Consider the following 25,511-nt stretch of genomic DNA (forward strand, 5'->3'; position numbering starts at 1 on the left):
AGGTCCTTTCCCACCCAAACCATTCCATGACTCCATGACCATGTGGGATACCTCAGGCGCACACTGAGGGAGACCGGCAGTACCACGGAGATGGAGATGGTTCTGAAAATAAACCTGAACAGAGAGCAGCTCCTGCTAAAGCTCATGAAAGTTGCTTTTTTTTTTTTTTTTTTGAGGGGGTGGCTCTTTCCCGTTCAGTATCAGGGCTCTAAACCTGCCAGTCCCGACCCCGGCTGGGTACCCCCGAGCGGGGTTCAGCAGCCCGGGCTGCCCCAGGCCCCGAGCTTTCCCCGCACACAGTGCTGCTCCTGGAGGGATCCCTGTTCCCGTTCCCGGGGGATCCCTGCTCCCCTTCCCGGCAGAGGGAGTCGTGTGGGGACGAGGAGGGCGGGAAGGGCGGGCCCGGGCCCAGCCGCGGCCACATCAGCGCGCCGGGCCGAAAACTCGTCGTGGCCGGGGATGTAGCTCAGTGGTAGAGCGCGCGCTTCGCATGTGTGAGGTCCCGGGTTCAATCCCCGGCATCTCCAGGCGCTTCTTTTCCTTGTCCTTTTCTTCTTTTTTTTTTTTCTTTAATTATTGTTTTTCCCGTCGTCCCCGCGCGGCCGCCGCGGGGACAGGTCTCCCGCGGGGGGGGGTTCCCTCGGGCGGGAAGGGGCGCCGCCGGGATGGCCATCCCGACATCCATCCTCTTCCCGCCCGAGGGAACCCCCCCGCGGGGAAAACGAAAGCGCCGCGGCCCCAAAAACGCGACGGCTCCTCCCGCCCGCAAAAGTACGAGTTGCATTGGCCGGGAATCGAACCCGGGCCTCCCGCGTGGCAGGCGAGAATTCTACCACTGAACCACCAATGCGCGCTCGGAGGGACCCGCCCGCCCCTGCCTGAACCAGCGCACCCCGCGCTTTTGACCCTTCCCGCCTCTTTTCCGCCCTTTTTCAGCCCCCACGTCCCCAGGCAGCACTTCGGAGCCGTTATTCCCCGGGGAAAAAGGGCGTTAGAAATTTAGCAATGCCTGCTATACGTTTTTCCTCTAAAGGATTACAACCCCCCCAGAAAAGTGTATGACGTCCCCATCACACGCTCCACAGAGCCTGCTCTCGTTCATCCCTCACAGACATGAGATTTCAGTAGTCATTTTTATTTCATTGCATCATTTCTCAGCATATTGTTTGAAACCTTTTTTTTCCCCAGCATATTCTTCAAAAACTTTTTTGCTCAGCGCATTCTTTGAAACCCTTTTTTCTCAGCATATTCTTTGAAAACTTTTTTTTTCTCAGCACGTTCTTTGAAAACTTTTTTTTTCTCAGCATATTCTTTGAAAACTTTTTTTTTCTCAGCATATTCTTTGAAAACTACTTCTTTGTTTGTTTGTTTGTTTGTTTTTTCCCCTAAGCATTCTGTTAGTATCTTCTCAGGGATAAACAAGTGTTATTCCTTGAATAAGTTGGGGGAATGTTCAAGGAACAGCAGCACCGAGTGTTTCACGTCAAGGGAACATTAAGATTTACGTACAAAAAGAACAGTTGTGCTTGAGGACACGGCCCAGGTAGGAGGAACACCGACCACCAACCACCTCTGGAAAAGGAGGAAGCAGGTGTTTTCTTCTTCAGCCAACAGCAATCTGGCACTACAGGTGCTGTTCCAATTTCCTGTGTGGACACACATGAACACCACAATGTAACCATACCTCACAGTTCCCTTCCCTTCTTAACTTCCTCCAGCAGAAGGTGACATCATAAAAACTTCAAGCAAAAACTGTAATTTAGGTTATTGCTCATGACTGCATCAGTCAGCCTAGAAAAACTGTGTTCCCAGACAAGCCCAAGACCAGAAATCCCCAAGCACTTACATAAAAAAATACACATATTGAGAAGCCCCTAATTCCCTATTTACTGTGTCTAGCAGTTAGCCAAGAGGAGGTAAACAGAAAGCACTGACCAACTGGTTTCCCTCTACTTTTATTCTGTCACCTTCTCTCATTCCTGGTGAGCTGAGGTGCCAGGGCCCAGCTGGCAGGGGACACCTGGCAACATCTGTGCACAGCCACGTGGGAAACAGCAGTGTGTCCTCAGAGAGAGTCATGGAATCACGGAATCACAGGATGGGTTAGGTTGGAAAAGCCCTCTGATATCACCCAGTCCAAAGGTTCACTCCCGGCGCCGCCAAGGCCACCACTGAGCCATGTCCCCAGGTGCCCTCAGCTCTGTGGGGCAGGTCAGGGCAGAGCAGAACACGGTGTTTCCATGGAACTGCCACTCCTTAGAGAATTACCGCACAGGGGGTCACCACAGTGACACGCTTTGCACTACTGGCAAGTCCCACTTGTTCCCAGAGCAGAAGTGAAACCCATGCTTGCACTCGCAGTTGGTAACTCAGAGAAGAGTTCCTCATGTCCATTAGAGCATGTTTTGCATCTGCTCAGAACATCTGGGGGTGTTGGCTGACGTAGTGCAGGGAACTCCATCACCCAGGAGGAGTTTGGCAACCCACAGGCCTCCCTGGGGACCAAATGTCACTCTAGAACATGCTCTGCAAACCCTTTCCCAAGCTGAGTGACCCAGGGTCACACTTGGCTTCCCTTAAAACTCACTGTGAGTAGGAGAGTGATGCACGGAGGAGAGAACTGAGACCTGTAGTATTGGATAGGGTGGTCCAGAGCCTCAGAACTGGTGAAAAATTCATAGGATCAGTTCAGTTGATTAAGAATCCCCATGATCTCTGATGTTGATGCTTCTGGCTGAGGCTCGACACTGTGTCTTCCTGGGCTTCCTGTGTCACCACCAGCACTGGAGGTGCTCCAGTGTGTGCCTCCAAGGAGGATGCTGCAGCTCCAGGGCACCTGCAGGGCACTGCAGCCTTGCACACCCCAGTCCAGCTGGTACAGCTGCAATAGGAACAAGGTTGATAGGCAGCAGTAAAACAGCTCAAATCAAGCCTCAAAGTGCAGGTGTGGCTCACCTGGGGTGTGGCTCACCTGGGGTGTGGCTCACCTGGGGTGTGGCCAGTGGATATGGCTCATTCCCTCCTCCCTGCCGACAGGGACATGAGTTCCCGTGTCACGCGGCGGGATGGAGGCTGTGCAGCCGCCCGCCATAAAACGGGTGTGGTGTCAATCCTTGGATAGAAAACAGGGAAAGTGTGATGGTACAGATATACCTGCTGGCTCTGAGCCACCTCAAGTGGAGCTGTATTAAATCATGCAAGTCCTACAAAGAGCAGCTGAGGGAGCTGGGGGGGCTCAGCCTGGAGAAAAGGAGGCTCAGGGGGGACCTTCTGGCTCTGCAACCCCCTGACAGGAGGGGGAGCCGGGGGGGGTCAGGCTCTGCTCCCAGGGAACAAGGGACAGGAGGAGAGGGAACGGCCTCAGGCTGTGCCAGGGGAGGCTCAGGTTGGACATCAGGAGGAATTTCTCATGGAAAGGGTGGTCAGGCCTTGGCAGGGGCTGCCCAGGGAGGTTTGGAGTGCCCACCCTGGAGGTGTCCCAGGAAGGCCTGGCCGTGGCACTCAGTGCTCTGGGCTGGGGGACAAGGTGGGCATCGGGCACAGGGGGGATCCATAGAGGCCTTTTCCAACCTCAATGATCCTGTGATTCTGTCAGTGGAGATCTTAGAAATTATGCCTGAGGAGTAACTCCAAGTGCCCTGACATACACCAACCAACCCATGCTTCACTAACACATACCTAATATCACCTGGGAGGTCCAGTCCAGACTTCCAAACACCGAAGGATAACGACTGGCTTTTCAAAATGGCTTCTGAAAGCCTCCTCATAAAGGCTTCCAGAGCGTGCTCTTGTCTCTTCTTCCAGAGTGCAGAGGAATCGCTCCATCTCCAGCGAGTTCTCCGCTGAGTGGAGCACACGCACATCAACTTGATTTTAACAGGTCACGGAATAAGCCGGGCATTTAAAAATATCCACCTACCCAAAAGGACAAATGAAGCCGTATTGTGGAGCCTTCAGCAAAGATTGTTGGAACAAAACAAACAAAACAATCGTGGTAATCTTTTAGGGAAGACTTATAATGTAGAACAACTTGTCAGAGCGGGTTAAAGTTTTAAGGCCTAGCAATTTTGACAGCGTCCCTTTGAGCACAGCGCGAGCGCGGGGACGAGCAGGACAGCAAAAGGTCACTTGGTCACACGTATCCGCTGCCTCCCTGAAGTTTAGCTCAAGACCCACTAGGCACGTCCCAATTAATTATTTAAATCTGCAGGGAAAAGTATTTCTGTAGATGAAAAGGTATGATCTGAAATTCCAGGGAAGCTGCAGGATGGCTGGTGTGGTCAAAAACGGTGCTAAAGGAAGATGGGGTGAGATATCCCATCCATGGGCTTTGGACACTGAGAGGAGCCATTCACATCCAGGAATGCTGATTGTTTCAGATACCAGCCAAGGGGAAACGCAGGGATTTTCCAATATCCCTTTTCTCCCAATGGAACAGTTCTGGATCACTAAAGGTCACCAAAACCAAATTGACAATTATATACATGGTTATTTAAAATAATTTCCCCCAACACAACCACTGATGATGTTGCTGGAAATCTGTGCAAGTTCCTTATAAACCACGGACACCCTGAAAATGTTCATTCCAGATCTCACCCAAATGGTCCCAAAGGAACACCATCAGACAGGCAATGCCAGGGAAATGAGCACTGGAAGAGAACAGGAGACTGAAATCCTCTCTTTATTCATTATGCACTGGGATATCAGGCTGGGGTTTTCAAAGTGATTGTATATCTTTGAACTGCTTTTCTAAGGTTTTCCTAATCAATTCAATGGAGAAAATACCTGGATAAACAGCAGATGTGTATATTCACCAGGACTCGTTTTGGTCTGTCATTGTCTCAGAATAAAAAATAATACAGCACAAATTCCAAAGAGCCTTTTGCAGTCCATTTGCTGAATATAATCTCTCACTCTGGCACATGTAGAGGAAATAAATTTAATAGATTTTTTATATATATATTTCCTGCCACAACCAAGATCTTTAAACGTTTAAAGATAAAATAACTACTCTTGACTAGTCCAAGCAGCCCTGCTTTCTAAAAGCTATTGTCTTTCTTTTTCACCAAGGAAATTCACATTTTCTATCAGATCTAGTTCGGCTGTTTGCCCCAAAAACCAGAGATACTCCACATCCCTTCCTTCCGTTCCCTGCCTGTGCTGCCATTGCAGGGAGAGGCCAATTAATGATGGTGTTTGCTCTGCCACACGGAACGTGCCCCGTGACCTTATTCTTTTAAAACTGCAATTTTTGCATTTGTTTCTGTGGCTCAGCCCTGATGTGGGATCTTGATGGAACAGCAAACAATCAGACACGATTATGATGATAACACATTCTGCAGTTTTAATAGAAAAAGGAGCCCCTTGCTCATTCTCAGACACACAGTGGATGGATTTATCTGTTGCATCTCGGGGAAACGATTAAACACCAGCAACACTTCCTGGTTCATTGGCAAACTGAGCATCCCATGGGAAGCCACAGGGCTGTACTTCGACTGACACCTGACACCCGCAGCCCGAGATGGGAACAATCTCAGCGTTTAACCACAGCCATGACTAAGTACTTTTATTTTCCAACGGGAGGACCTACCGTGGATCCCACTGGAAAAAAATCTCGGCAGAGAAATTCTGCATCCGTTCCTGTCCCTCCGCCTCAGCTCTCCTGCGATCATCAGCACCCCCTGCTCCTCACAAAGACACTTTCCTGAAGACAGATTAGGAGCAAACATATTTGTGAACGTATGAACAGATTTTCTCCTTATGATACATAACTTTGGCATGCAGTCAGGAAACGAGGATAATCTTCTTCCCCATCTTCCCTTGCTAATGAAGAGAAACTGCCTCTGGGGTTCAGGACAAAAGGTGAACTCTCCCTGCACACAATTTACACCTGCTGAGCACATGATTTCGGGCATCTAAAATTCGTGTCTTGGCAGGTGTCCCGGGGACTCAGCCACACACACGGAGACTCAGGAGGTAATATTTTCATCTAGGCATTAAATAAAAAGCAGAGTCAAGAGGGATGAATTTTGCGGTATTTTCAGGCATCTCTTTTTTTTTTTTTACCCTTGTAAAATTCTTTCACTTTGCAAACTTGTGAAGCCCAATCTTTGCCAATGAGTAACTAAGATAAAAACAGAGGTAAAAAGTAACTAAGATGAAAAGACAGCAGTAGTTGAACAGAAGCCTGACGGAGGGAGGAGAGAACAGCCCATCCCTGTTCATTGGTAGCAGCACTGTGAACATGTGGACAACCTCTCCTGGAAAGTGAGATTGCTTGGGAAATGTGATCCTTATAAAGTTTTCACTCACTCCTGGATTTCTCTTTATGAGGAGAGTAGTACAACGTTCTCATTTTCTACTCCCTCCAAGATTTTGCTGGTATAGAAGAGCTGATGAGACACAGCAGTGCTGGGTGCAGAAAATGTTCACTTGGAAACAGAACGTAGACACATTTTGTGCTAATAAACTGCCTTGTTTGGAGTCAATAAGAAATGACCATAAATTAAAACTGACAGCACAGCCTCATGTGGGTAGACAACACCCTTGAGGGGTGGGAGGGCAGAAGATTTTCCCAGTTCTAACAAACTTATGATCAAGTTTTGAATATTTGTTAGAAATGCATGAAATGATAACATTTTGTGCCACATCAGGACACATACATGGGGAAGGCATTCACACCCAGAACTTGTTAGAACACATACATGGGGTAGGCATTCACTTGTAGAACCATGTGTGTGTTGGATCATGCTGCAATTATTCACCACAAATTGCATTCAAATCCCTTTCCCCCCCCCCCCAATTCTTCTTCCTTTCTCACGATCTCTCAAAAAGAGAAAAACAAACAAACAAAAAATCAAAGAAACAAACAAAAACCCAAACAAAACACGGTACCCCAAACCCAAACAAAACATGATACTCCAAACCCATAACCTCAAACACCAACTGATCATTTTCTGGTGAGTTTCCTTGGATTTTCTAACCTTTCTCTGCAGCTGAGGGGTTCTAAGCCTGAACATCTAAAAATTCTAGCTGCCACTTGAGATCTTACTCCCTTTTAAGAGCACTTGTGTGCCTGGGATAAACACGGCTCCCATCACCGGTGGCCTGAATATCACTGACTTTGCAAAACCCGTGAAATCCAACCCCTGCAGTTGTTTACTGCCTTTAAGCGACACCCCGGCAGCTGCCGACCACGAGGAGCTGCGCGGGCGGCAGCGCCGGGCCCCACGCGTGGGCCCGAGGCCTCCGGCGCGGCCTCCCGCGCAGCCCGGGGAGGGGCCGCCATGGGCGGCGACCCCCGTCACGCGAGGCCGGGGATGAGGAGGCCGCGCCGGGCCCCTCCCCGCGGGCCAGGCCGCACCGGCGGCCCCGGGCAGGGCAGGGCAGGGCAGGGCGGGGAGGTGCCCGCGGTGTTCGAGGCGGAGCTCGGGGGAGCCGGGCTGGCTGCTGCAGGCGGAGGGCGGGCAGCAGAGAGCCGCCCTCCCTACTTCTGCTGCCGCCGGCCGCCGAGCCGCCCGCACAGGCACCGCGGGCTGCCGCGGTAAGTGGCTCTCGGGGGTATTTCCGAGCGGGGTCCGGAGCCGCGGGGGTGGCGCGGGGGGATGGAGGGAGCGGGGCCGGCCCGGACACGCGTGTGGAAGGCGGGGAAGCCCCGGGGTGCCTTTATTGTGAGTGCAGAGGAGCCGCATCCCTCCTGCCGCCGCTCCGCTCCCTACCCTGCCGGCCCCGCAGCTGCCCCAGCCCGGGGAGTGCCCAGGCCGGGCTGGACGGGGCTTGGAGCAACCTGGGCTAGGGAAAGGTGTCCCTGCCCGTGGCAGGGCGTGGGACGGCAGCATCTTTAAGGTCCCTTCCCACCCAAACCAGTCCGGGGTTTTATGATTCTGTGTGTAAGGCTCACAGAACAGCGCGGGTAGGTGGGATGTTGGGCAGAAATTCCTCCCCAGTTTGCGGGTGGGGAGGCCCTGGCACAGGTTGCCCAGAGAAGCTGTGGCTGCCCCTGGATCCCTGGAAGTGCCCAAGGCCAGGTTGGACGGGGCTTGGAGCCACCTGGGCTGGTGGAAGGTGTCCCTGCCCATGGCAGGGGGTGGCACTGGATGGGCTTTAAGATCCCTTCCAACCCAAACCATCCTGTGGTTCCATGATCTTACACAGCAGCTCTCACTCCCAAGGGCTCCCAGCCTCCTCCCACTGTTTTATTTAAGCTTTCGGTTGGAAAAGAAATGACCAAAAAAAGGAGTGTGTGGCAGTTTTGTGGAAGTGGTGTAGAGCCCCTGGCAGCTGTCCCGTGTGCGTGTGGTCCCTGTGCTCCCTGAGAATGTCCCACAGACAGCGACCCAGCCCAGAGTCTCCCTGTCCATGGACAGCTGCCTGAGCACCTCTAGGTATCTATATATAACAAATAAGGGGGGTTGCAGAGCTCTTTCACTGTATTTTCTTTCTTGGATGGAGGGGATAGACACAGCATCTATTAGTGGGAAAATGTGAATTCTGGGCAAAAAAAATAGCATATCTGCAGTTACACAGAACTTTGGAAAATGAAAGTAACTTACTACTTGCACTGAACATACTCGTGGGACCGTGTCTGGGTGAGAGTGTAGCAAGGCCTGATTTTTTTGAGTTGTTATCTCTACTAAGCTATCAGTAAACGTTTGTAAGCCTGATACTGTGGGAAAAGGTGTAAATGTCTGTGTGGAGAGCTCCGGTTTAAGCCAGGCAGACTTATTGCCCGCTGAACTTCCTCTGCTGTTTACTGTAAACAGGGAGTACAGGTGAGCAGGAGCAGCTCCTCTCACCTGCTGCTGGAAGTGGGGGCTCTGCTCCACTTGGAAATAGTTGTGCTTTCTTCTCTTCCCTGCTCATTTCTACACTTCTATTTTCCTCCCTTATTCATAGTTACAGTTCCTCAGGAATTTTTAGTGATGAGCAGTGACTCCAATTAGCTGGTAAAAGAGTTGGTCTGATATTTCAGGATCTTTACACGTTAATAGCTAAAGCAAAGTCCAGTGTTGACTCTTCTATAATAGCAACCACCAGGATATTATTAATTTTAACGTTAGACAATTAGCAGTTTTCTTAGTCTGATGTTGGATGGAAGTTTTGAGTAGACACATCTCTGATGTAAAATTATGCACACACCTTGTATGTAATTTCTGGTGTTACTTTGGTTGTGTATATGTGGATTTACACTTCATTTTGCTTAATTATGTGTGGGCACAGAAGCACAGTAATAATAACTTTGTGAGCTAGGCCTTGCTGCATAATGGAGTGTTTTCCCTAGAGCTCCACTTCTTCCTGGTGACTGTCACTGATGGGAGCACAGAGAGCTGGCTGGCTGTGGTCAGTTCAGAGGCCACTCATGCAGAGCAGTTTCCCAAAGGACAGCTCCTACAGGTTCCTTGCTGCTGCCTGCTTTGTCTCCACACAAGTCTCTGCAAGCTTTAGCAAATATTTAGAGAAACGTGCTTTTTCTGCCATCAGTTTGTGTTTGTGACTTTCTCCTTCCACTCGTTGTGGATGGTTTCAAAACAGGGCTTGGTGTTTCCAAGTAGCTCAGTTAAGCAACAGCTTCCTCGTACCCTGGTGCTGGCAATGGGACCTGGGGAGTCATTGTCCCTTTTTATGGCCTGTGCTGTCCTCAGTCTAACCCAGAGCTCTGATAGTCTAGGTGTGTAGATTAACTAATCTACTGTATGTTCTTGGCCTTGTGGTTGCTAGTTTGAACCTGCGCTTTTCCAGAGGTCACTGTGTGATTGAGAGTGTGCTCCTGCGGCTGAGGGGAGCGCAGGGTCTGAGCAGGAGGGTGCTGGTCCCTGTTCCTACCGCCCACCTGGGAGCCTCTGGGCCCTGCCTTGTTGGGTGGGCTTGGGACAGTAGGAGACCACGGCCAAGCTGGGCAAACAGGAACAGGTCGGGCTCTTCTCCCAGGGAACAAGGGACTGGGTGAGAGGAAATGGCCTCCAGCTGTGCCAGGGGAGGGTCAGGTTGGACATTGGGAGGAATTTCTCCCTGGAAAGGATGGTCAGGCACTGGAAGGGGCTGCCCAGGGAGATGGTGGAGTCCCCGTCCCCAGAGGTGTCCAAGGAATGACTGCCTGTGGCACTCAGTGCCCTGGGCTGGGTGTTGAGGTGGGGATGGGGCACAGGGTGGACTCAGTGGTCTGGGAGGTCTTTTCCAACTCAAATGATTCTGGGATTCTGTGAAATAAAAATTAGAGGCTGGAAAAACAAAGCTGAAGCAAATGGGACAAAAGTGGAAGATGCTTCCACTGCTTCCTGAGTGTTTGTGGTGCAGACTGGAGCTACAGGGAGTAAACAATGCGGAGCACAGAGACCACAGAGGCTGTTTTCAGCAGCAGCTGTTGGGCTTTGGGGCTCCACTGATTAGCTCTTAGAGATGTAGATGCAGCCCATTCCTGCCAGAAAGCTTTACTTTAGGAAACAGCTCTTATTACGTAACAAACAGACAGTTAGTAATCAGATCTCTTCCACAGTATCACAGTATTGATTCTGGAAACGTTCCCTGTCCCTAAATAACCATCCCTGAGCCAGAGTCCCAAGCAAACATGCAGCTGTCTCCAAGGGGTTTCCAGGTGAACTGGCCCCAAGTCCCAGCTGGACCCTGTGGATGGAGCCCGTGGTGATGGTTCTCTACTCGGTGGGACTGGGCTGTTTTCTGTGCTTGGCAAAGGGTTTCACAGACCAAGTGTGATTCTGATTTCAGAGTGATTCTGAATGCAGGCCCCTCCTCCAGGATTAGATTTACATGTGCTATCAGGTCTCAATCTTTATCCCAGGATATAAAACTAGGCTACTTCCTTGCCACACCTAAATAATCACCTAATTTGTAGCTATTTTTTGAGCAGGTTCCTGTTTGTATGTGAAGGTCTGTGTCCAGTCTTGTAATAAGCAAAACACCTTATGTTCTAATCCTCGCTCCCTGAGTGTTTGACTGGGGAGGGGAAGGAAAACCAACATTAGGATCAAGCTGAACTGGTAGACTGTCTATTCAAATATCTGCATTAAAAATGAGGGGAATGAGGAATATCAGAAAAAAAGGGTGAACAGCTATAAATTAGCTATCACTAACAAGAACATTTCTTTCTAATTACAGTAATTGGCTTATGGTGTTTGTACTGTGTGTGGTGGATTTTCTGGCTGATATTAACCTCCCCACCAACAGGGAAGGCAGAAATGACTGTTTGAACTGTTTAAGCTGAAACAGCGTTTGCACAAGAACACAAAGGTATGGAAATCATCCTGCACACATTAGTCAGTGCTCAGGCTGGAGATGAGGCTTCCCACTCCTTCCAGTAGGACAGCAGGGAATTGAAATACTTTTATCTAGAGCTTGATTAGTACATTGCGATGTTTGTATGGCGGGAAAGCTCCAAATACTCGTTGACGTTGGTGTTCCTTTGGACTCCTGTTAGTCCTTAGGTACAGTCCTTGGGATTACAGCCATCCCTGTCTGTAGTATTGCCTCATTCCCAGGAACTTGCTGCTCTCTCTGGGAAGACTGTTGCTGTTGAAATCCCAAGTAGGATTTACACATCGAACCTTTCCCCTCATCATTTGTAAAACTTTTTTTTTTTTTTGTAGCAGGGTAATGAAACAGGAGAAAAAGAAGTGGTTAGGTTAAAAATGCAAACAGTGGAAGGAGGAGCCAAAAAAGTTTGTTCCTGGTAGGATGGGAGTGTAGAGCAGTTGTTCTATCATCTAGTGAAGGGTGGGAATATCTTGGTGTCTGAGTACAGAAGGCAGATGAAGTAGTTGGAAACAGTGGGACTAAAAGGAGGAATGAGGATAGGATGCCTATTTTCTGCTTTGTTTTTCCTTTATTTTTGTGCCTGGCAAATGCTACAACCACTTTTGGGCATGAGAGCTGAGCTGGTTGCCTGCACTGGAACGTGGGAAGGATTTTCCCCATATGGTAAAGTGCTGCTTGGCTTCCACTTGTCAGGGCTGAGTGGCCTGGGGGGATGTTGAGGTTTTGAATTCTGTATGCAGGAACTTACTAACCTGTGGGGTGGTCAGGGACTGAAAGGGACCACTGACCCAGGGAGCTGTCTGGGTATTGTGGGTTATGATGCTGTGCTTGGTTTGAGGGGTGGTTCTTGGATAATGACTTTAATTACAGAGCCCAAACCTGTGTTGAGAACCTGGAAAACCATCGGGGGCTTTAGGAGAAGCTCTGGAGGGTGGACACTGCTGTGCTGCGTTTGGGTCCCACCAGAACTCTTCCTTGGATGTGTTGTTCTTCATCAGAGATCTGCCTTGCAGGGGAAGCATCTCCGCTTTGGGCTGGTTTAGGCTTTAATCAGTTAGTCTGGCCTGGCATCCTGTGTAACATTAACCACTCCCAGCTTCTCAAAGGTAAATGAGAGACAGCTGGTGGGTGACTTGGTTAAGGGGGTGCTGACTGGGTTATTTTCTGGTTACATCCCTTTTTTCTCATTATTTGGCCTCTTCCTGCCTTGACACACCCTGCAAACTGCCAGTAACAGAGCAGTACAGCTTTCAGGGCTGAAGTTACTCGCAGTCAGAACTGACTGTGGCTTTACTGCTGCTCTGTCACCATGGCCACCTGCTAAGTAGTCCTTCAAGATGGATGAGAGCTGGATTAGAGGGAGCTGACGGTAGGACTGCAGCTGTTTGAAGGAGCAGGGCCAGTTCAGGACTCTGCTCAGCCCGGAGGGACATCAGCCTGGGCCTTTCATCATCCCAAATTTACCTGAGAGGCTGTGGGAAGGAAGGGGAAAGACGGGATTAGATGATGCTCCAATGGCAAGTTATGCAAACTGTAGTGGAGATGATTATAAGTTTTCTATTTTTAAGTCTTGCATTGAGTGACTCACTTTATTAGATGTGTTCGGTGGAGATGGAATGCGAAGCACCCGGATTCCATGGTAATGGCCCTGTAAAGCACGGGGATGTACAACAGAACAGATTGGGTTTCTTCTCTTAGTTCCCCGGGTTCCGTGTCTGATGGTGGCACGCGCTCCTGCGGCGGAGCTCTGCCACCTGGATCCATCTGTGCCTTCTCTGCTGCGAAACCATCCTCTTGCTTTGGGCTGACTCGTGGTTCTGGGGCTGAATTCCCCACCCTGCCCTCATTCCTCTCGTTCTTTCCCCCAGCTTTGGCTGTGTGCTGCTCAGATCCAGCCCCATGTCCTCCTATTTAGGAAGTACCTGAGTACAGGAGTGCTGGCGATTGCGGTGCTTCCCTTTCAGTCAGCTGTTGTCTGGGGTGGGAGTGGGTTACACAACTCCAGATGACAGCCAGCCAACAATCTGGCAGCTGCCTGGGCCAGGCATTACGGGAAGGAAGGAAGGAAGGCAGGCAGGTCCCTCCCATGGGTCCTGCCTGATGAGGTCCAGCCTGATGAGGGCTGCGCGTGGCCGAGGTTTGGCACGTGGGGTGCTCTGTTCTGAAGCCTCTGCTGATGACAAGTGTTGAAATCTGTTCTTTGAAAACCAGAATATAAACGGTGCTTTGTAGGTTTTAGGGTTTGAACCATGGGGCTGAAAGTGGAGCAGTGTAAGGAGTGTGTTAAAGGATGAAGGGGAGCCCTTGCCTGTGACACAGGAGGCCCAGGGTCTGTTAGCTGGTGAGGTCACCAGGGACCTTGCTGGGGCAGGGAGCTGGTCACCAGCCTGGATCTGGAGTGGGACACTCCTCTGGAAGTGACTATTGTATGCTGAGCTACTGGTTAAGGAATGCACTGAGGAGGGAGCAGTTCCTACTGCGAGGTGGTTTGTATTATTAACTTTTGTAACTTTTGGAAACTGAAAGTGGGAACTTGTGCTGACAAATCTTTTGTGTAATTTCTGTTTCACATAGACTAACTCCCCCTGCCTCTTGGTTTCCTTTCAAGTTTAAAGGCTGTTTCTTGTTATCAGGAACCTTTAGTTCCACTTGAAGCTAATGTCTTGTCCCTGTGAATCTTTACCAACGCTCAGCTGGTTCCCTGGGAACTGTTCCCCGGGGTTATTGAACTCCTTGGACAGATAACTCTGTGCAATACCCGCTGCTTGTCACATGCCCCTGGCTCCTCCCGTGCCAGTCAAGGGCTCCTGCTCCTGCCACAGCTTGTTCTAGAGCCTGTCAAGGACCTCAGCCCACCCTCCAAGCAAGGGCATGGGTCCAAAGGTGCCATTTATGGCCTCTATCAAAACCAAGAGTCAGGCTAACATGCAGATTTACAGTGTCAGATGGTGCTGACAGCACTAAAACACTGTACCCTGCTTGAGCTGGTTTGAAAGGTGACTCAGAATATTTGTGTGATGGAAAGATGACTTATTTCTGACTGTAGTGCTTCTCATGCTGGTTGCTGTTATAATTGCCATTAAAATAAAATTCTATTGCCGTCACAAGCTATTGATCTCAGCTTGGAAGAGAAGCAGGTTTCAGTACCTGCTCGCAGAAAAGGAGGGGTTTGGAAGCATAGGCTCTTCCCTGGGAACCACATGAGCTGCATTCCTTCCCCTTTCATCTGTGCCCTGGTGTGTCCTGCTCAGAGCCAACAGCAGCCTTTCCCAGCCGTCTGGGACAGCGCTGGAGGAAAACCCCACAAGTGTGTGTTTGGAGCCTCTAATTTCCCTCTGGCTTTGTGGCTGCTGGGGCAGCGTTTGATCCATCCTTGTGATGTGCCATTTCCCACCTGCAGTGCTGTTCCTTTCCAGGGGAAGCCACAGGAGATGTTCTGTGCCCCAGCAAAGCCCAGGCCAGCCTGGCACGTCGGTGCCAGAGGACTGTCCAGGCTCTGCAGCCCCTGCTAATGCCCCAAGCTCATCCAGACACATCTGCTCAGACCTCCCAGATGTGGGCTCCTGGGTTCCTGGGATGCAGTTGAGCTGTTCCAGGTGTAAAAGCCCCATCTGCAGGTTGGAATGCCTGTCTGGCTTTGCGCTGGAGTGGTTTATGTTAAGCCCTGTTTTCCTTTTTGTCCCTGAATAAGCTTCTCACAGGGATGGTGAGCAAGATTGATGTGGCAATTTGAGCAGCAGGGCTCCTGGGAGAGTTCCTTTCTCTGGAGAATTGTCTGTAATCGGGCTCTCAGCTCTGAGGAGAGCTAATGCCACACGCCCCCGGTGTGGGGTGAGCAGAGGGGAGCCCCTTCCGAGGGCTGAGGCCAGAGATCCCTCCTGTACAGCCAGCACCCAGCCCCTGTGTGTGTTATAAATGTTACCTGCACGATCACAGTGGCAGAACTGTTCTCTGTGGCACATCCAGTGTCCCTTCAGTGTGGTTAGGGTGGCTGTATCCCCAGTGAGAGCAGGGTCAGCTCCTGCTGGGAGCCGTCCTGACCCTATTCCCTGTGTGCCGCACCGTGGTCGTGCCCAGCGCTCGCCATTGCTGTTCCCTGAGTTGCTGTGAAGGGGATAAAGGAATTAATTAAATTCTGAAGGCTGGCTGTCCTTTTTTGATACGTACAGGGACAGTTAATGGCCTGAATTGGCAGTAGAGAGTGCTGGGTGCTGCCATACAGCAGAAGGTGTCTGTAACTCAGTATTGGAGTGAGGATGGAGTTGATTTCTCCTGATTGATTTCAGGCTGTGCAGAATTGTCCCACAGACAGTTTAGAAATCTACTACACAACTTCGGGGGATTTTTGATTGTTTTTTTCAGTCATATATACAGTGACATTTCTAGTGTGATTGACAATGAGAGAAACTATAGATTCAGGCTGATGCAGTAATATTTTTTAATATAAAACTAAAGGCGTAAAGGTCAAACAGCTACAATATTTCTTCAGTTTTAAAAACTTGGAAGGGGGGTTGTTTTTTTGGTTTTTTACAAGTACTGATAAAATGCCTATTAAAAAGGCCCAGTAAAACTCGCAGTCCTAAGATAATGATTTTCTTGTTGAAAGAAAAATACCCTCAGAGCTGTCTAGGAAGCTGCATTTTTTAAAGCAAGCTGGTGTAGACGATGATCACTGGGGCTTTTAGTCAGTGGTTTGTGTACTGTGTGCTGCTCTAATTCCATGAAAGGGTAATGGTGTAACTCTGGCAGGTATGTCCCTGGTTTTCAAAGTGTCAGGAGAGGTCTAAGCAAGGGCACAGGAAGCAGGGATGAGTGTTGGCTGTGCTTACAGGAATGAGGTTAAGGTTTGGGTGGGAAGGGACCTTAAAGCCCATCCAGTCCCACCCCCTGCCATGGGCAGGGACACCTTCCACCAGCCCAGGCTGCTCCAAGCCCCATCCAGCCTGGCCTTTGACACTTCCAGGGATCCAGGGGCAGCCGCAGCTTCTCTGGGCGACCTGTGCCAGGGCCTCCCCACCCTCCCAGGGAAGGGATTGTCCTTTGGGACAATCCATTCTGGGAACATGTCTCTGTGCATGGCATGTGCAGGCACATGAGCAGGTCAGTGAAGTGCCCTGGTTGTGTGTTTGTGTCCTGACAAGCCTCAGGGGAGGCTGCAGGACCCCCAGCCCAGCCCTGGGATGGGGAGCTGCCCTGGCCCCCTGCTCCTGCCCCGGAGCTGCTCCTGCCGTGTTGTCAATCCACTGGTGTCCCGCTCTTGGCACGGGGCTGCACACATTGCCCATGTCTGCTTTAAGCTTTATTGGTGCTAAATCTGTTATCTGGGCAGTGCTGGGGCAGGCTGTGCCCTGGACAGAGGTGTGTCCGTGTCCGGAGGGCCCGGAATGCTGACAGGAGTCCCTCTCATGGGGTGTGTGTTGTCTCCAACACCACACGAGCCCCACGGGCCGGGGAAGATGGAGTAGGTTGTGCCTGCTTAAGATTCAGGTCAGTCCCATGCAAATTTTTCATTCAGGATCCGAACACTGGGTCTATTAAGAATTAGCCTGACCCACATAGGGCTGGTTTTAAACCCTCTGGAGCTGGATGATAAAGTGCTGTGCTGCTTTCCAGCCGCTCAGTCTTGTCCCTGTCTGTGCTGCTGCCTCTCGCTGAGGGACCCGCGTCCTGACCAGACACCATTCCGGGGTAGGACGGGCTGTGCTGGTGTGTAATTCCCGGCTGGAAAGCAGGATGGAGTGCTCTTAGGCTAATGGGGTTGTAGCAGGAGTTCAATGGGATGGGAGGGTGGCTAAGGGTGATGCTGTGGAGCAGATCCACTGGGGTGTTGGGACAAGGATTTGGTGCCCTGATGGCTGAGGACAGGCTGTTCCTGGTCTGCCTTTGCCATGGTGTTGGAAGTACTCATCACAGACAGGAGTGTCACTGTGGGGGTGTGTACAAATCTCCTCAGAGCTGAATACTCTTGTCATTCAGCTTTCACAGCAAGCACCAGAGCACTCTGGCTTGCCTCTGTCTAGACTTTGTTTAGAAATTATTAATATTGCAATGAAAATCGCTAATTAAGACATTGCTACTCTAAATTTCAACTTGTCACAACATTGTCATTAGTTTCTGCAAATGGTCTCTCCTGTGTAGCCCAGATTCTGACATGGTAAATCTGCTGATTTAATTTTTATCTTCTTTTCTTCCAGTAAAAATGGCATTTCGGAAGGCAGTGAAAGGAACTGCTCTCATTGGAGGAGGTGCCATAGCAACAGTTTTTGGCCTCTCTCAATTTTCTCAGTATAGAAACAAACACGTAAGTATTAATTATGATTTCTGATAAAATATGAAACTTAAAATCTGTCGGAGCGTATGTCAGGCTCGTAGGAATGGTTTGGTTTGGTGAGGGGTGCCAAGAGCCTCTTGGCTTGGTTTGGCAGGCACTGATCTTGGCATTAAAGCTGCTTCACTGGCGTGGGTCTGTGACTGGTGGGGAAGTGTGGTGCTTGTAAATCATTTTTCATGCTTAAAAAGTGACCTTTGGGTGCTACTGGGGGTTTTACTTGGTTGTGGGAGGAGTGGAAAGTCCTGGTGGGAGTATAAGCGCTGAGTCTGGACAGTATTTTCAAGCTTAGAATGTGGAAGTGAAACCACCAGCACTACCTCTGAACATCTCGGCTCCAAAACAGTGGCAGTGCCACCTCCTGTTCAGTTCATGGGGCTGGCAGCAGTTTGGGGGCAGGATCTGTGCCAAGGCAGTCTGTGGGACAGCTGCTGTTGTCCCTGGTGGGCACAGCCCAGGCACTGGTGAGCTCGGGGGTCACTGCAGGGCTGTGCTCGAGGTCACTGTGGCACAGGCAGAGTTCATTCCCTGCAGGCAGGGAAGGTGCTGGAGACCTGCTGGTACAGTCCAGCAGTGGGAGCAGAAAGGTGCAGGAGATTGCAGTGCCAGTCTGTGTGTTGGATCTTGCTGTTGTAGAAAATAGGCTTCCCTGGGATGTCTGCTCCTCACAGCAGGGTCAGCGTGGCCATGCTCTTTAACTCCTCCATCACAGACCCACAGACTTGTGGAGGCTGGGAAAGCCCTCTCAGACTGAGTCCAACCATTCCCCCAGCACTGCCAAGGCCACCACTGACCCCTGTCCCCACATGCCACATCTACATGGCTTTTAAATCCTTCTTCTGGCTGTTTCTGTGGGGAGGAGGAACAGCTGGGAATGAGATGAGTCATTTCTGGGGAGCCTAGCTGGGAAGTGGATAAGCCAGGATCCTTATGGCTTCAGATACTGTTGCAGAAAATAAACCCCAGCTCTCAAGTGAGGTCCCCATGGTGCTTCCTGCCTTGCTTGGAGCTGATAGTGCTGCTTTGAACTCTCTCTGGAGTCTTTATCCCAGGGTTTCACAGCCTGGCTTCAGTACTGCCAGAAATGGCAGCTGCAAATTTTAGGGCTGTTAAATAAGAGAAGGAGTTGGAAAGGAAAAGTCACCTGGAGAGCTCACTGTTGCATGTTTAGTATTTCAGAATTCAGGGAATTCCCATTTTTTGGGAATGGATGGCCATTATGAACTTCCAGAGAGTGATTGAACCCCAGGATTTTACTGAATGTCATCTTGGTGTCAAAATGACAGAACCACTTGTCCCCATGGTTTCTAAACCTGTGGTGTGGGATCAGTCAGAAAAGGATCATTTGGATTTTCAGTGGAGCACTAGGGAGTGTTTGTCCACTGAAAGAGAGGAGTGTTGGTGATTGCTGATGGAGAAGTTGAAGTTGTCCTTGCTGGGTGTGCTGGGAGGAGAGTGGCACAGGTAGCACCCCTAACCTTGGCCGTGTGTCAAGTGTTTACACCCTGGAAACAAAACACTCCACTGATCCAGGTCTGTCCTGGTTTTCAAGATCCCAACTGATTCTCATCCCAGCTGATTTTCCTGTATGCACACGTGTGCTGACATTTTGGAGCACGTTTCTGCAACTGCAGTTGAATCACAGAATCCCAGAACAGTTTGGATTTGAAGGAACCTTAAAACTCACCTCATCCCACCCCCTGCCATGGGCAGGGACACCTTCCACCAGCCCAGGTTGCTCCAAGCCCCGTCCAACCTGGCCTTGGACACTTCCAGGGATCCAGGGGCAGCCACAGCTTCTCTGGGCAACCTGTACCAGGGCCTCCCCACCCTCCCAGGGAGGAATTCCTTCCTATGAGGCAATCCATGCAGGGAACATGTGTCTGTGTACGGCATGTGAAGCTGTACCAGCAGTTAGTGACTGGCCCTGGTTGTGTGTTGGGTTTCCTGACCACACATGGTCCCTGCTGAGCAAAGGGAAGATGGGGACACGTGTTGACATGACAGAACTGTGGCTGGATTTAACTCAGGAGCTGATAGATGGATATTGCACTTTGGTGTCTTTTCCAGTAACCTGATCCCTGGGATAGTCACTGAATTAATAGGCTGGGAAAGCACAGTGCTGTGTGTGAGGGAATAAGCAGGAGTGACACTAACTCAAGCCAAACCTCGTTCAGTGAGCACCCAGGAGTGGAGCTTTCACATGGAATATCCATTCCCTTGTGGAGGTTGGTCAGGCTGGTGCAGCCTCACTGGCTGGAGCTGAAGGTGGTGCAGGGACTGAGGAAACTGGTCCCTCCAGAACTGCTTCTAGGTAAAGCAGAAGTGTGTGTAGACTGATATTTTCTCAGTGTTACCACTGTAAATATAAACCTCTTGTTGCCCAGAGAAGCTGTGGCTGCCCCTGGATCCCTGGAAGTGTCCAAGGCCAGGTTGGATGGGGCTTAGAGCAACCTGGGCTAGTGGGAGGTGTCCCTGCCCATGGCAGGGAGTGGACTGGATGGGCTTTAAGGTCCCTTCCAACCCAAACCAGTCTGGGTTTGGGCCCGTGGTTTGGCCCAAATGCTCAGCCCCTGGAATGCCCAGGGGACACAGTGAGCCTTTGCCAGCTGTTCCACCAGCACTTCAACACCAGTGGTGACAGAGAGGTGGAAGTACAGATCCTCTTGCTTCCTGACTGAATTGATGGGGTGTTCTGGGATGTGCCAAGTCGAGCTGGCAAACACTGATAGCTTTTCTTCCCCTCCCTCCCTGTAGTCACCAAGGGGAAAGGCACTGCTTTGGTGTGGAGTTGTAAGACATTGTTGTCCTTTCCCAGTCCTCTCTTCCCTGTGTGGAAGTGCGTTGTTGGTCAGTGGAAATTGCTCAGCAAGGTGAATCCAGTAGTGAGATAATATGATAATGCATTGGGGGCTGCTTAGGGGAGTTTTAATTACTTGATTTTTTTTTTTGTTTGAGAGAATAAGGATGATGAATTTGACTCTGCAAACCTACCTGGAGATTTACAGTAGCAAATTAACAAGAGCACTGGCTTATGGATTACTAGATCACTTTATAACTTGATGATTAAATTCAAACTGCCAAACTAAATTCCTCTCACTAAGAGTGTAATCAAAACCATTCAGGGAACTCTTGCCTGAGAAATTGTAGATATAAACAGCAATTGCTTATTTCAGTAAACACACTTGTTCACTGCCAAACTAATCACGTTACTGCAGATGGAATCCCTGTGTGCAGCTTTTCTTCACTCCCCCATTTAATTGACAGCAAGATGCATCATATCTATATCAATTCCTGGTGCTAATCACTCTGCTTATATTCCAGGGCTAATCTCCAGACTCTGGCAATACCAGGGGCTGGATGCTGGGGACTCTGCTCTGGTTCTGCTTTGAGCCATTTGTTGTAAAAAATGTGTTTAAAATCAAACCAAAACATAGAGTCAAACCCGACTGACACCAGTACTTCTTGTACTCTGAGTTTGGCTTTTCTGGTGTTCTCTTATTTTCCTGAAGTTAAGTTGTACACCTGGAATATTGTCTGGAAACCCGGTGCAAAGCTAATTTGGAGGTGGGGATTTTGCCTTCTCTAAAGGTCACCAACTGAGCTTGGCCAGCCAAAACTTGTGTGAGACTGAGCCACAGGTGGTTTTAGTCTTCCCGGTGTCCTGCTGGTCAGTGCTGCCTGGGAGTCGCAGGGTGGTGTTTAGGGAAGCTGGGAAGTTGGCAGCAGCTGCCTGGCTGCACTCACTGGGATGACCCAGCACTGCTGCAGCAGCAGCTCACCCAGGGGGAGCAGGAGCCAACCTTGGCTCTGCAATCAGAGCATGTTTGGGTGTTCAACAGGAAAACTTAGATGTGCTTCAAGTCCTGTCCCCTTTTGGGAGGGGAAGCTCTGAGAGCCGTGGCTGGAGGCTCACAGCAAACCTCTGTGGAGCACAGGGCAGAGGGATGTCTTAGAGCCACCAAGGAAGGAGTGGAGACAGGAACAGCTGGATCCTCTCACTGTCTCCATCCTTGTGTCCATGACTCCCTGGAAAAACAGGTACTGGAACTGTATCACTGTTCCATACTGTTGTGGACTCCTCATCCCTGGATGGACCCCTCTGAGATGTAAAATCAGGTTGCCCAGTGAAGCTGTGGCTGCCCCTGGATCCCTGGAAGTGTCCAAGGCCAAGTTGGACAGGGCTTGGAGCAACCTGGGCTGGTGGAAGGTGTCCCTGCCCATGGCAGGGGGTGGAACAGGATGGGCTTTGAGATCCCTTCCAACCCAAACCACTCTGGGATTCTGTGCTATGTTTCTACAATACTTTGTGGGATATAAAAGCTTTTAGCACTGCTGGAGAGGCCAGGGCAGGGGAGAGAGCAGGGCAGGAGGCAGCAATAGGTGGGAATGGGAAGAATTGCATGGCCAAGTGAATAACGTGGCAGCTGAATTTCTTGAAGCACCCAAAGTCTGTCCCTCACCCGGTGATCTTTGCCAGCAGCCACATGTTGTTGTGTAAACACGGGAGGGAGAGCGAGGGGAGACTCATCAGGATTCACCTCCCTGCTTCCCTGCTCCGCTGTCTGTGTGTGCCTGGAGCGCCGGGAGCTCGGCTCTGTTTGAGGGCTGAGCTGGCTTTAAACAGCTCCTAATGAGGAGACCTTTGTTCCCAGCGTTTGCAGTCGAGCCTGGGCACAGGGGGATGAGCACTTAATGCAGCTCAGGTGAGGCTGTGCCCCAGGAGGGCCGGGCTGGGGGAAGGATGGCAGCCCGTGGCAGCCACAAGCGCTGTGTTTGGGGAAAAAACAGGGGTCATGCTGGGAATTGCCAAACTTGGGTTTTCCTAAATCTTAATTTTCCCTTTATTTCCCTTTATCGTGGGCTGTGTTTAATCTTTGCAGGGTGCCTTGGTGGAGGTTCAGGCTGCAGAGGTTGTCCCAGTGAAGAACCAGCTCCCCACCAGAGAACAGCAGATTTTGGCCCTGCAAACCAACAGTGAATTTGATGTCATTGTCATAGGAGGAGGAGCAACAGGCTGTGGCTGTGCTCTGGATGCAGCCACCAGAGGTAAGGGCCTGGAAGTTCAGTTGCAGGCTTATTCTTTATAATAAACTTATAAGACTGGCTTTTCAAATCTCCTCGAAGGTAGAGGAGGTGTGCCCTGAATGCTGGTTATACAACTTCTGCTCTCAGAAGGTACAGGGAACTTGAAGAAGGTCCATACAGCAGATCCCCATTGCCCCACCCTGGGGCATTAGCTGGTAACTGGTTTCAGATGCTTCCAGAACAGCAGGGTTGATGTTAACTTTTTGTGGAGCCTTAACTTGGGGAAAGGGCGAGGGAAGGTGAGTTTAAGCAAATGCACTGGAGCTGCCACCAGTGTGCTGTGGCAGAAAAGGCAGCTGTAAAGCAGGTAGAAATTATTACAGTTAATCTCTGTTTATCCTTTTCTTGGATATTCTGATTATGTCAGGAGATTTCTGAGGTGTGAAATATTCCTGGGCATTTGGTTAATGAGTTGCCTCTCGTTGCTGTTCGTTCATGGAACTTGCTCTTTTATTGTGTTTGCTTCACTTAACAACAAATTTTGCTTTTCATGTGTTTGATAAATCTTCACCAAATTTTTTCTGATTGTGTCCATTAATCTTAAGTCACATTTGACAAAAATATATTGCTCTGATCTTTGGAAGTTACTAGTAATAATTAGATATTTTTTTTAAGGACTGAAAAGTTTTGGGAGACCAGTAGATGTTAAAATCTCTGGTGGACACTGCTGAGGCACTTCCAGTGCTGTGTCCAGTTCTGAGCCCCTCATGACAAGAGAGACCTTGAGGGCCTGGAGCCAGGGGAAGGGAATGGAGCTGGGGAAGGGTCTGGAGCAGCAGGAGGGGCTGAGGGAGCTGGGGGGGCTCAGCCTGGAGAAAAGGAGGCTCAGGGGGGACCTTCTGGCTCTGCAACCCCCTGACAGGAGGGGGGAGCCAGGGGGGGTCAGGCTCTGCTCCCAGGGAACAAGGGACAGGAGGAGAGGGAACGGCCTCAGGCTGTGCCAGGGGAGACTCAGGTTGGACATCAGGAGGAATTTCTCATGGAAAGGGTGGTGAGGCCTTGGCAGGGGCTGCCCAGGGAGGTTTGGAGTGCCCAGCCCTGGAGGTGTCCCAGGAAGGCCTGGCCGTGGCACTCAGTGCTCTGGGCTGGGGGACAAGGTGGGGATGGGCACAGGGGGGACTCTATGATCCTGGAGGGATTTTCCAACCCAAAGGATTCTGTGATAAGCCTGATCAGATATTTCCTGTTGTGTCAGAATTCTGGGTGTGCCCACATTCCCTGGTGAGCTCTCCCTGAAGGTGCCCAGGGCCAGCTCTCGCCTGGTTTTGGGCACCTCAGGCAAACTGTAAGCAAGCAAAGCTGTCAGTTGTCTCCCTCTCTGGAATGCTGTTTAAATTGTTAGTGCAAGAGGTGTAGAGCTCTCTGCTGCAAGGAGTTGGAAGTGTCCATGCAAACCCTCTGTCCCTGCTCTCATCCAAGCTCTCATTTGCTTGCGGGAGCGTGCCCCTGTAATGTGCTGTAATGCCTTTCCATTGTGAAATATCCAGCTTTTAATGTGCTTCTGTTTAAGTTCTGGTTTGACTTTTCCCTCAGGAAGGAGGCTAAAATTTTTCATTACAATATAGACAGTGCACTACACTTTGAATACAAATTCATCCATGTACAGAGTAATTTTTCTTGTGATTGTCTCTACCCTAGAGAAGTGTCTTTAATGAATTACATACAAATTGTGTAATTTAAGAAGTTAATTTGGTTTTCTGGTAACACAGGACTAAAAACAGCCCTTCTAGAAAGGTATGATTTCTCATCGGGGACCAGCAGCAGGAGCACTAAATTGATCCATGGTGGGGTGAGGTACCTCCAGAAGGCCATCATGAAGTTGGATTTCGAGCAGGTAATTGTTTGTGCTGGTTGTTAAGCAAGGATTTCTGGTAGGCACTTCCCCTGTCCCAGTTAGATCCGGATCTCCTTTTGATTTTTTCCACTCCTTGACTGTTGTGTGCCACAGCCACTGTGCATGGGAAGTGTCTTCTCCTGGGGAGCTTTCCAGGCTGCTGCCTTGGCTCAGCTCTCTGGTGGGCAGTGCAGTGGCCAGGCCTTGTGCATCTGGGGCCAGGAAGGCAGGGACAGGGCTGGTCTCAGAATAAAAAGAGCTTTCTGCTTGTCATGATCAGAATCTGGGGGAGTGGGTCTGTCTGTCCTTGTTCTGGAATGGGGAAAGAAAACATAGTAAAGGAATGATTTAACTTGGAATGAGGAAAAAATATTGTTGATGAGTGATTTATTTTGTCATAGGGGAAAAGATGGTAAATAAGAGGTGTATTTTGGCAAGGGGAAAGAAAATATGGTAAATGAGTGATTATATATAAATGCTTTTGTGTACTCCTGTGTTGTTGGAAGCCTGGTATTCCTGTTTTGAGGAATTGCACTGTCTTCCCATTGAAACCTCTCAAAGTATGTTTTGGCGGTTGTAGCACTGCTACAGAAATGGTGATTTTCAGGGGAAAATATCTAAACCGTGCAGTTATCCAGATGTAGAAACCAACCTTTTTGCCTAAGAACAACTTCATGTTGATGTACATTGATTAGTTTGGAGAAGAACCCTTCTGCATTTGCAGCTTGGAGTGAGGGTGGGATTTAACTGTGGGAATTGGCTTGGAAGCTGTGTTGTGGGACACGTTCCAGCCCTCCCAGGTGCCTCCTGCCCATCGTTAGGGCAGTGTGGCTTAGTGTGCTTTATGTTCAAATCAGAAATTATCCAACTGACCTGCCAAGACACTAAGATTAAATTACTGAAGCTTAATTTTCTCGGGAATGGTTTTCCTCAACTGTTGAGTTTTCCAGCAGCTCTCGGTGTGTCTCTGGAAGGCGAGTGGCAATGGTGTGA

General features: G+C 50.0%; 1 protein-coding gene, 1 long non-coding RNA gene and 2 other non-coding genes across 9 annotated transcripts in view; 2 read left to right on the plus strand and 2 right to left on the minus strand.

Moving 5' to 3' along the window:
* The first annotated feature begins 455 nt into the window (after window positions 1–455).
* On the plus strand, window positions 456–527 carry TRNAA-CGC (transfer RNA alanine (anticodon CGC)). The gene has a single exon. It is a non-coding gene; the product is annotated as a tRNA-Ala (tRNA).
* Window positions 528–779: 252 nt separating this feature from the next.
* TRNAG-GCC (transfer RNA glycine (anticodon GCC)) lies at window positions 780–850 on the minus strand. Its single transcript has one exon. It is a non-coding gene; the product is annotated as a tRNA-Gly (tRNA).
* A 269-nt stretch (window positions 851–1,119) lies between these two features.
* Window positions 1,120–7,185, minus strand: LOC135417502 (uncharacterized). Of its 2 annotated transcripts, XR_010432070.1 has the most exons (6): window positions 6,984–7,185; window positions 4,786–5,704; window positions 3,679–3,915; window positions 2,988–3,112; window positions 1,291–2,881; window positions 1,120–1,259 (listed from the first exon to the last, which is right to left on the minus strand). It is a non-coding gene; the product is annotated as an uncharacterized LOC135417502 (long non-coding RNA). The 2 variants fall into 2 exon arrangements; XR_010432069.1 differs by having other exon boundaries at window positions 1,120–2,881.
* A 274-nt stretch (window positions 7,186–7,459) lies between these two features.
* GPD2 (glycerol-3-phosphate dehydrogenase 2) overlaps window positions 7,460–25,511 on the plus strand; it is a 57,686-nt gene continuing 39,634 nt past the window's right edge. For 4 of the 5 annotated variants that reach the window (XM_064661766.1, XM_064661762.1, XM_064661767.1 and 1 more), the window contains exons 1-4: window positions 7,460–7,543; window positions 17,463–17,569; window positions 22,480–22,645; window positions 24,394–24,518. In XM_064661766.1, the coding sequence (XP_064517836.1) occupies window positions 17,468–17,569; window positions 22,480–22,645; window positions 24,394–24,518 (393 nt within the window). In that variant the 5' untranslated portion in view covers window positions 7,460–7,543; window positions 17,463–17,467. Of the gene's footprint in view, window positions 7,544–16,937; window positions 16,957–17,462; window positions 17,570–22,479; window positions 22,646–24,393; window positions 24,519–25,511 lie in introns of those variants that run through there. The other variant, XM_064661764.1, reaches the window with a different exon arrangement.

The sequence above is a fragment of the Pseudopipra pipra genome, chromosome 7, assembly GCF_036250125.1.
Source record: "Pseudopipra pipra isolate bDixPip1 chromosome 7, bDixPip1.hap1, whole genome shotgun sequence".
In the NCBI taxonomy this organism is placed as follows: domain Eukaryota; kingdom Metazoa; phylum Chordata; class Aves; order Passeriformes; family Pipridae; genus Pseudopipra; species Pseudopipra pipra.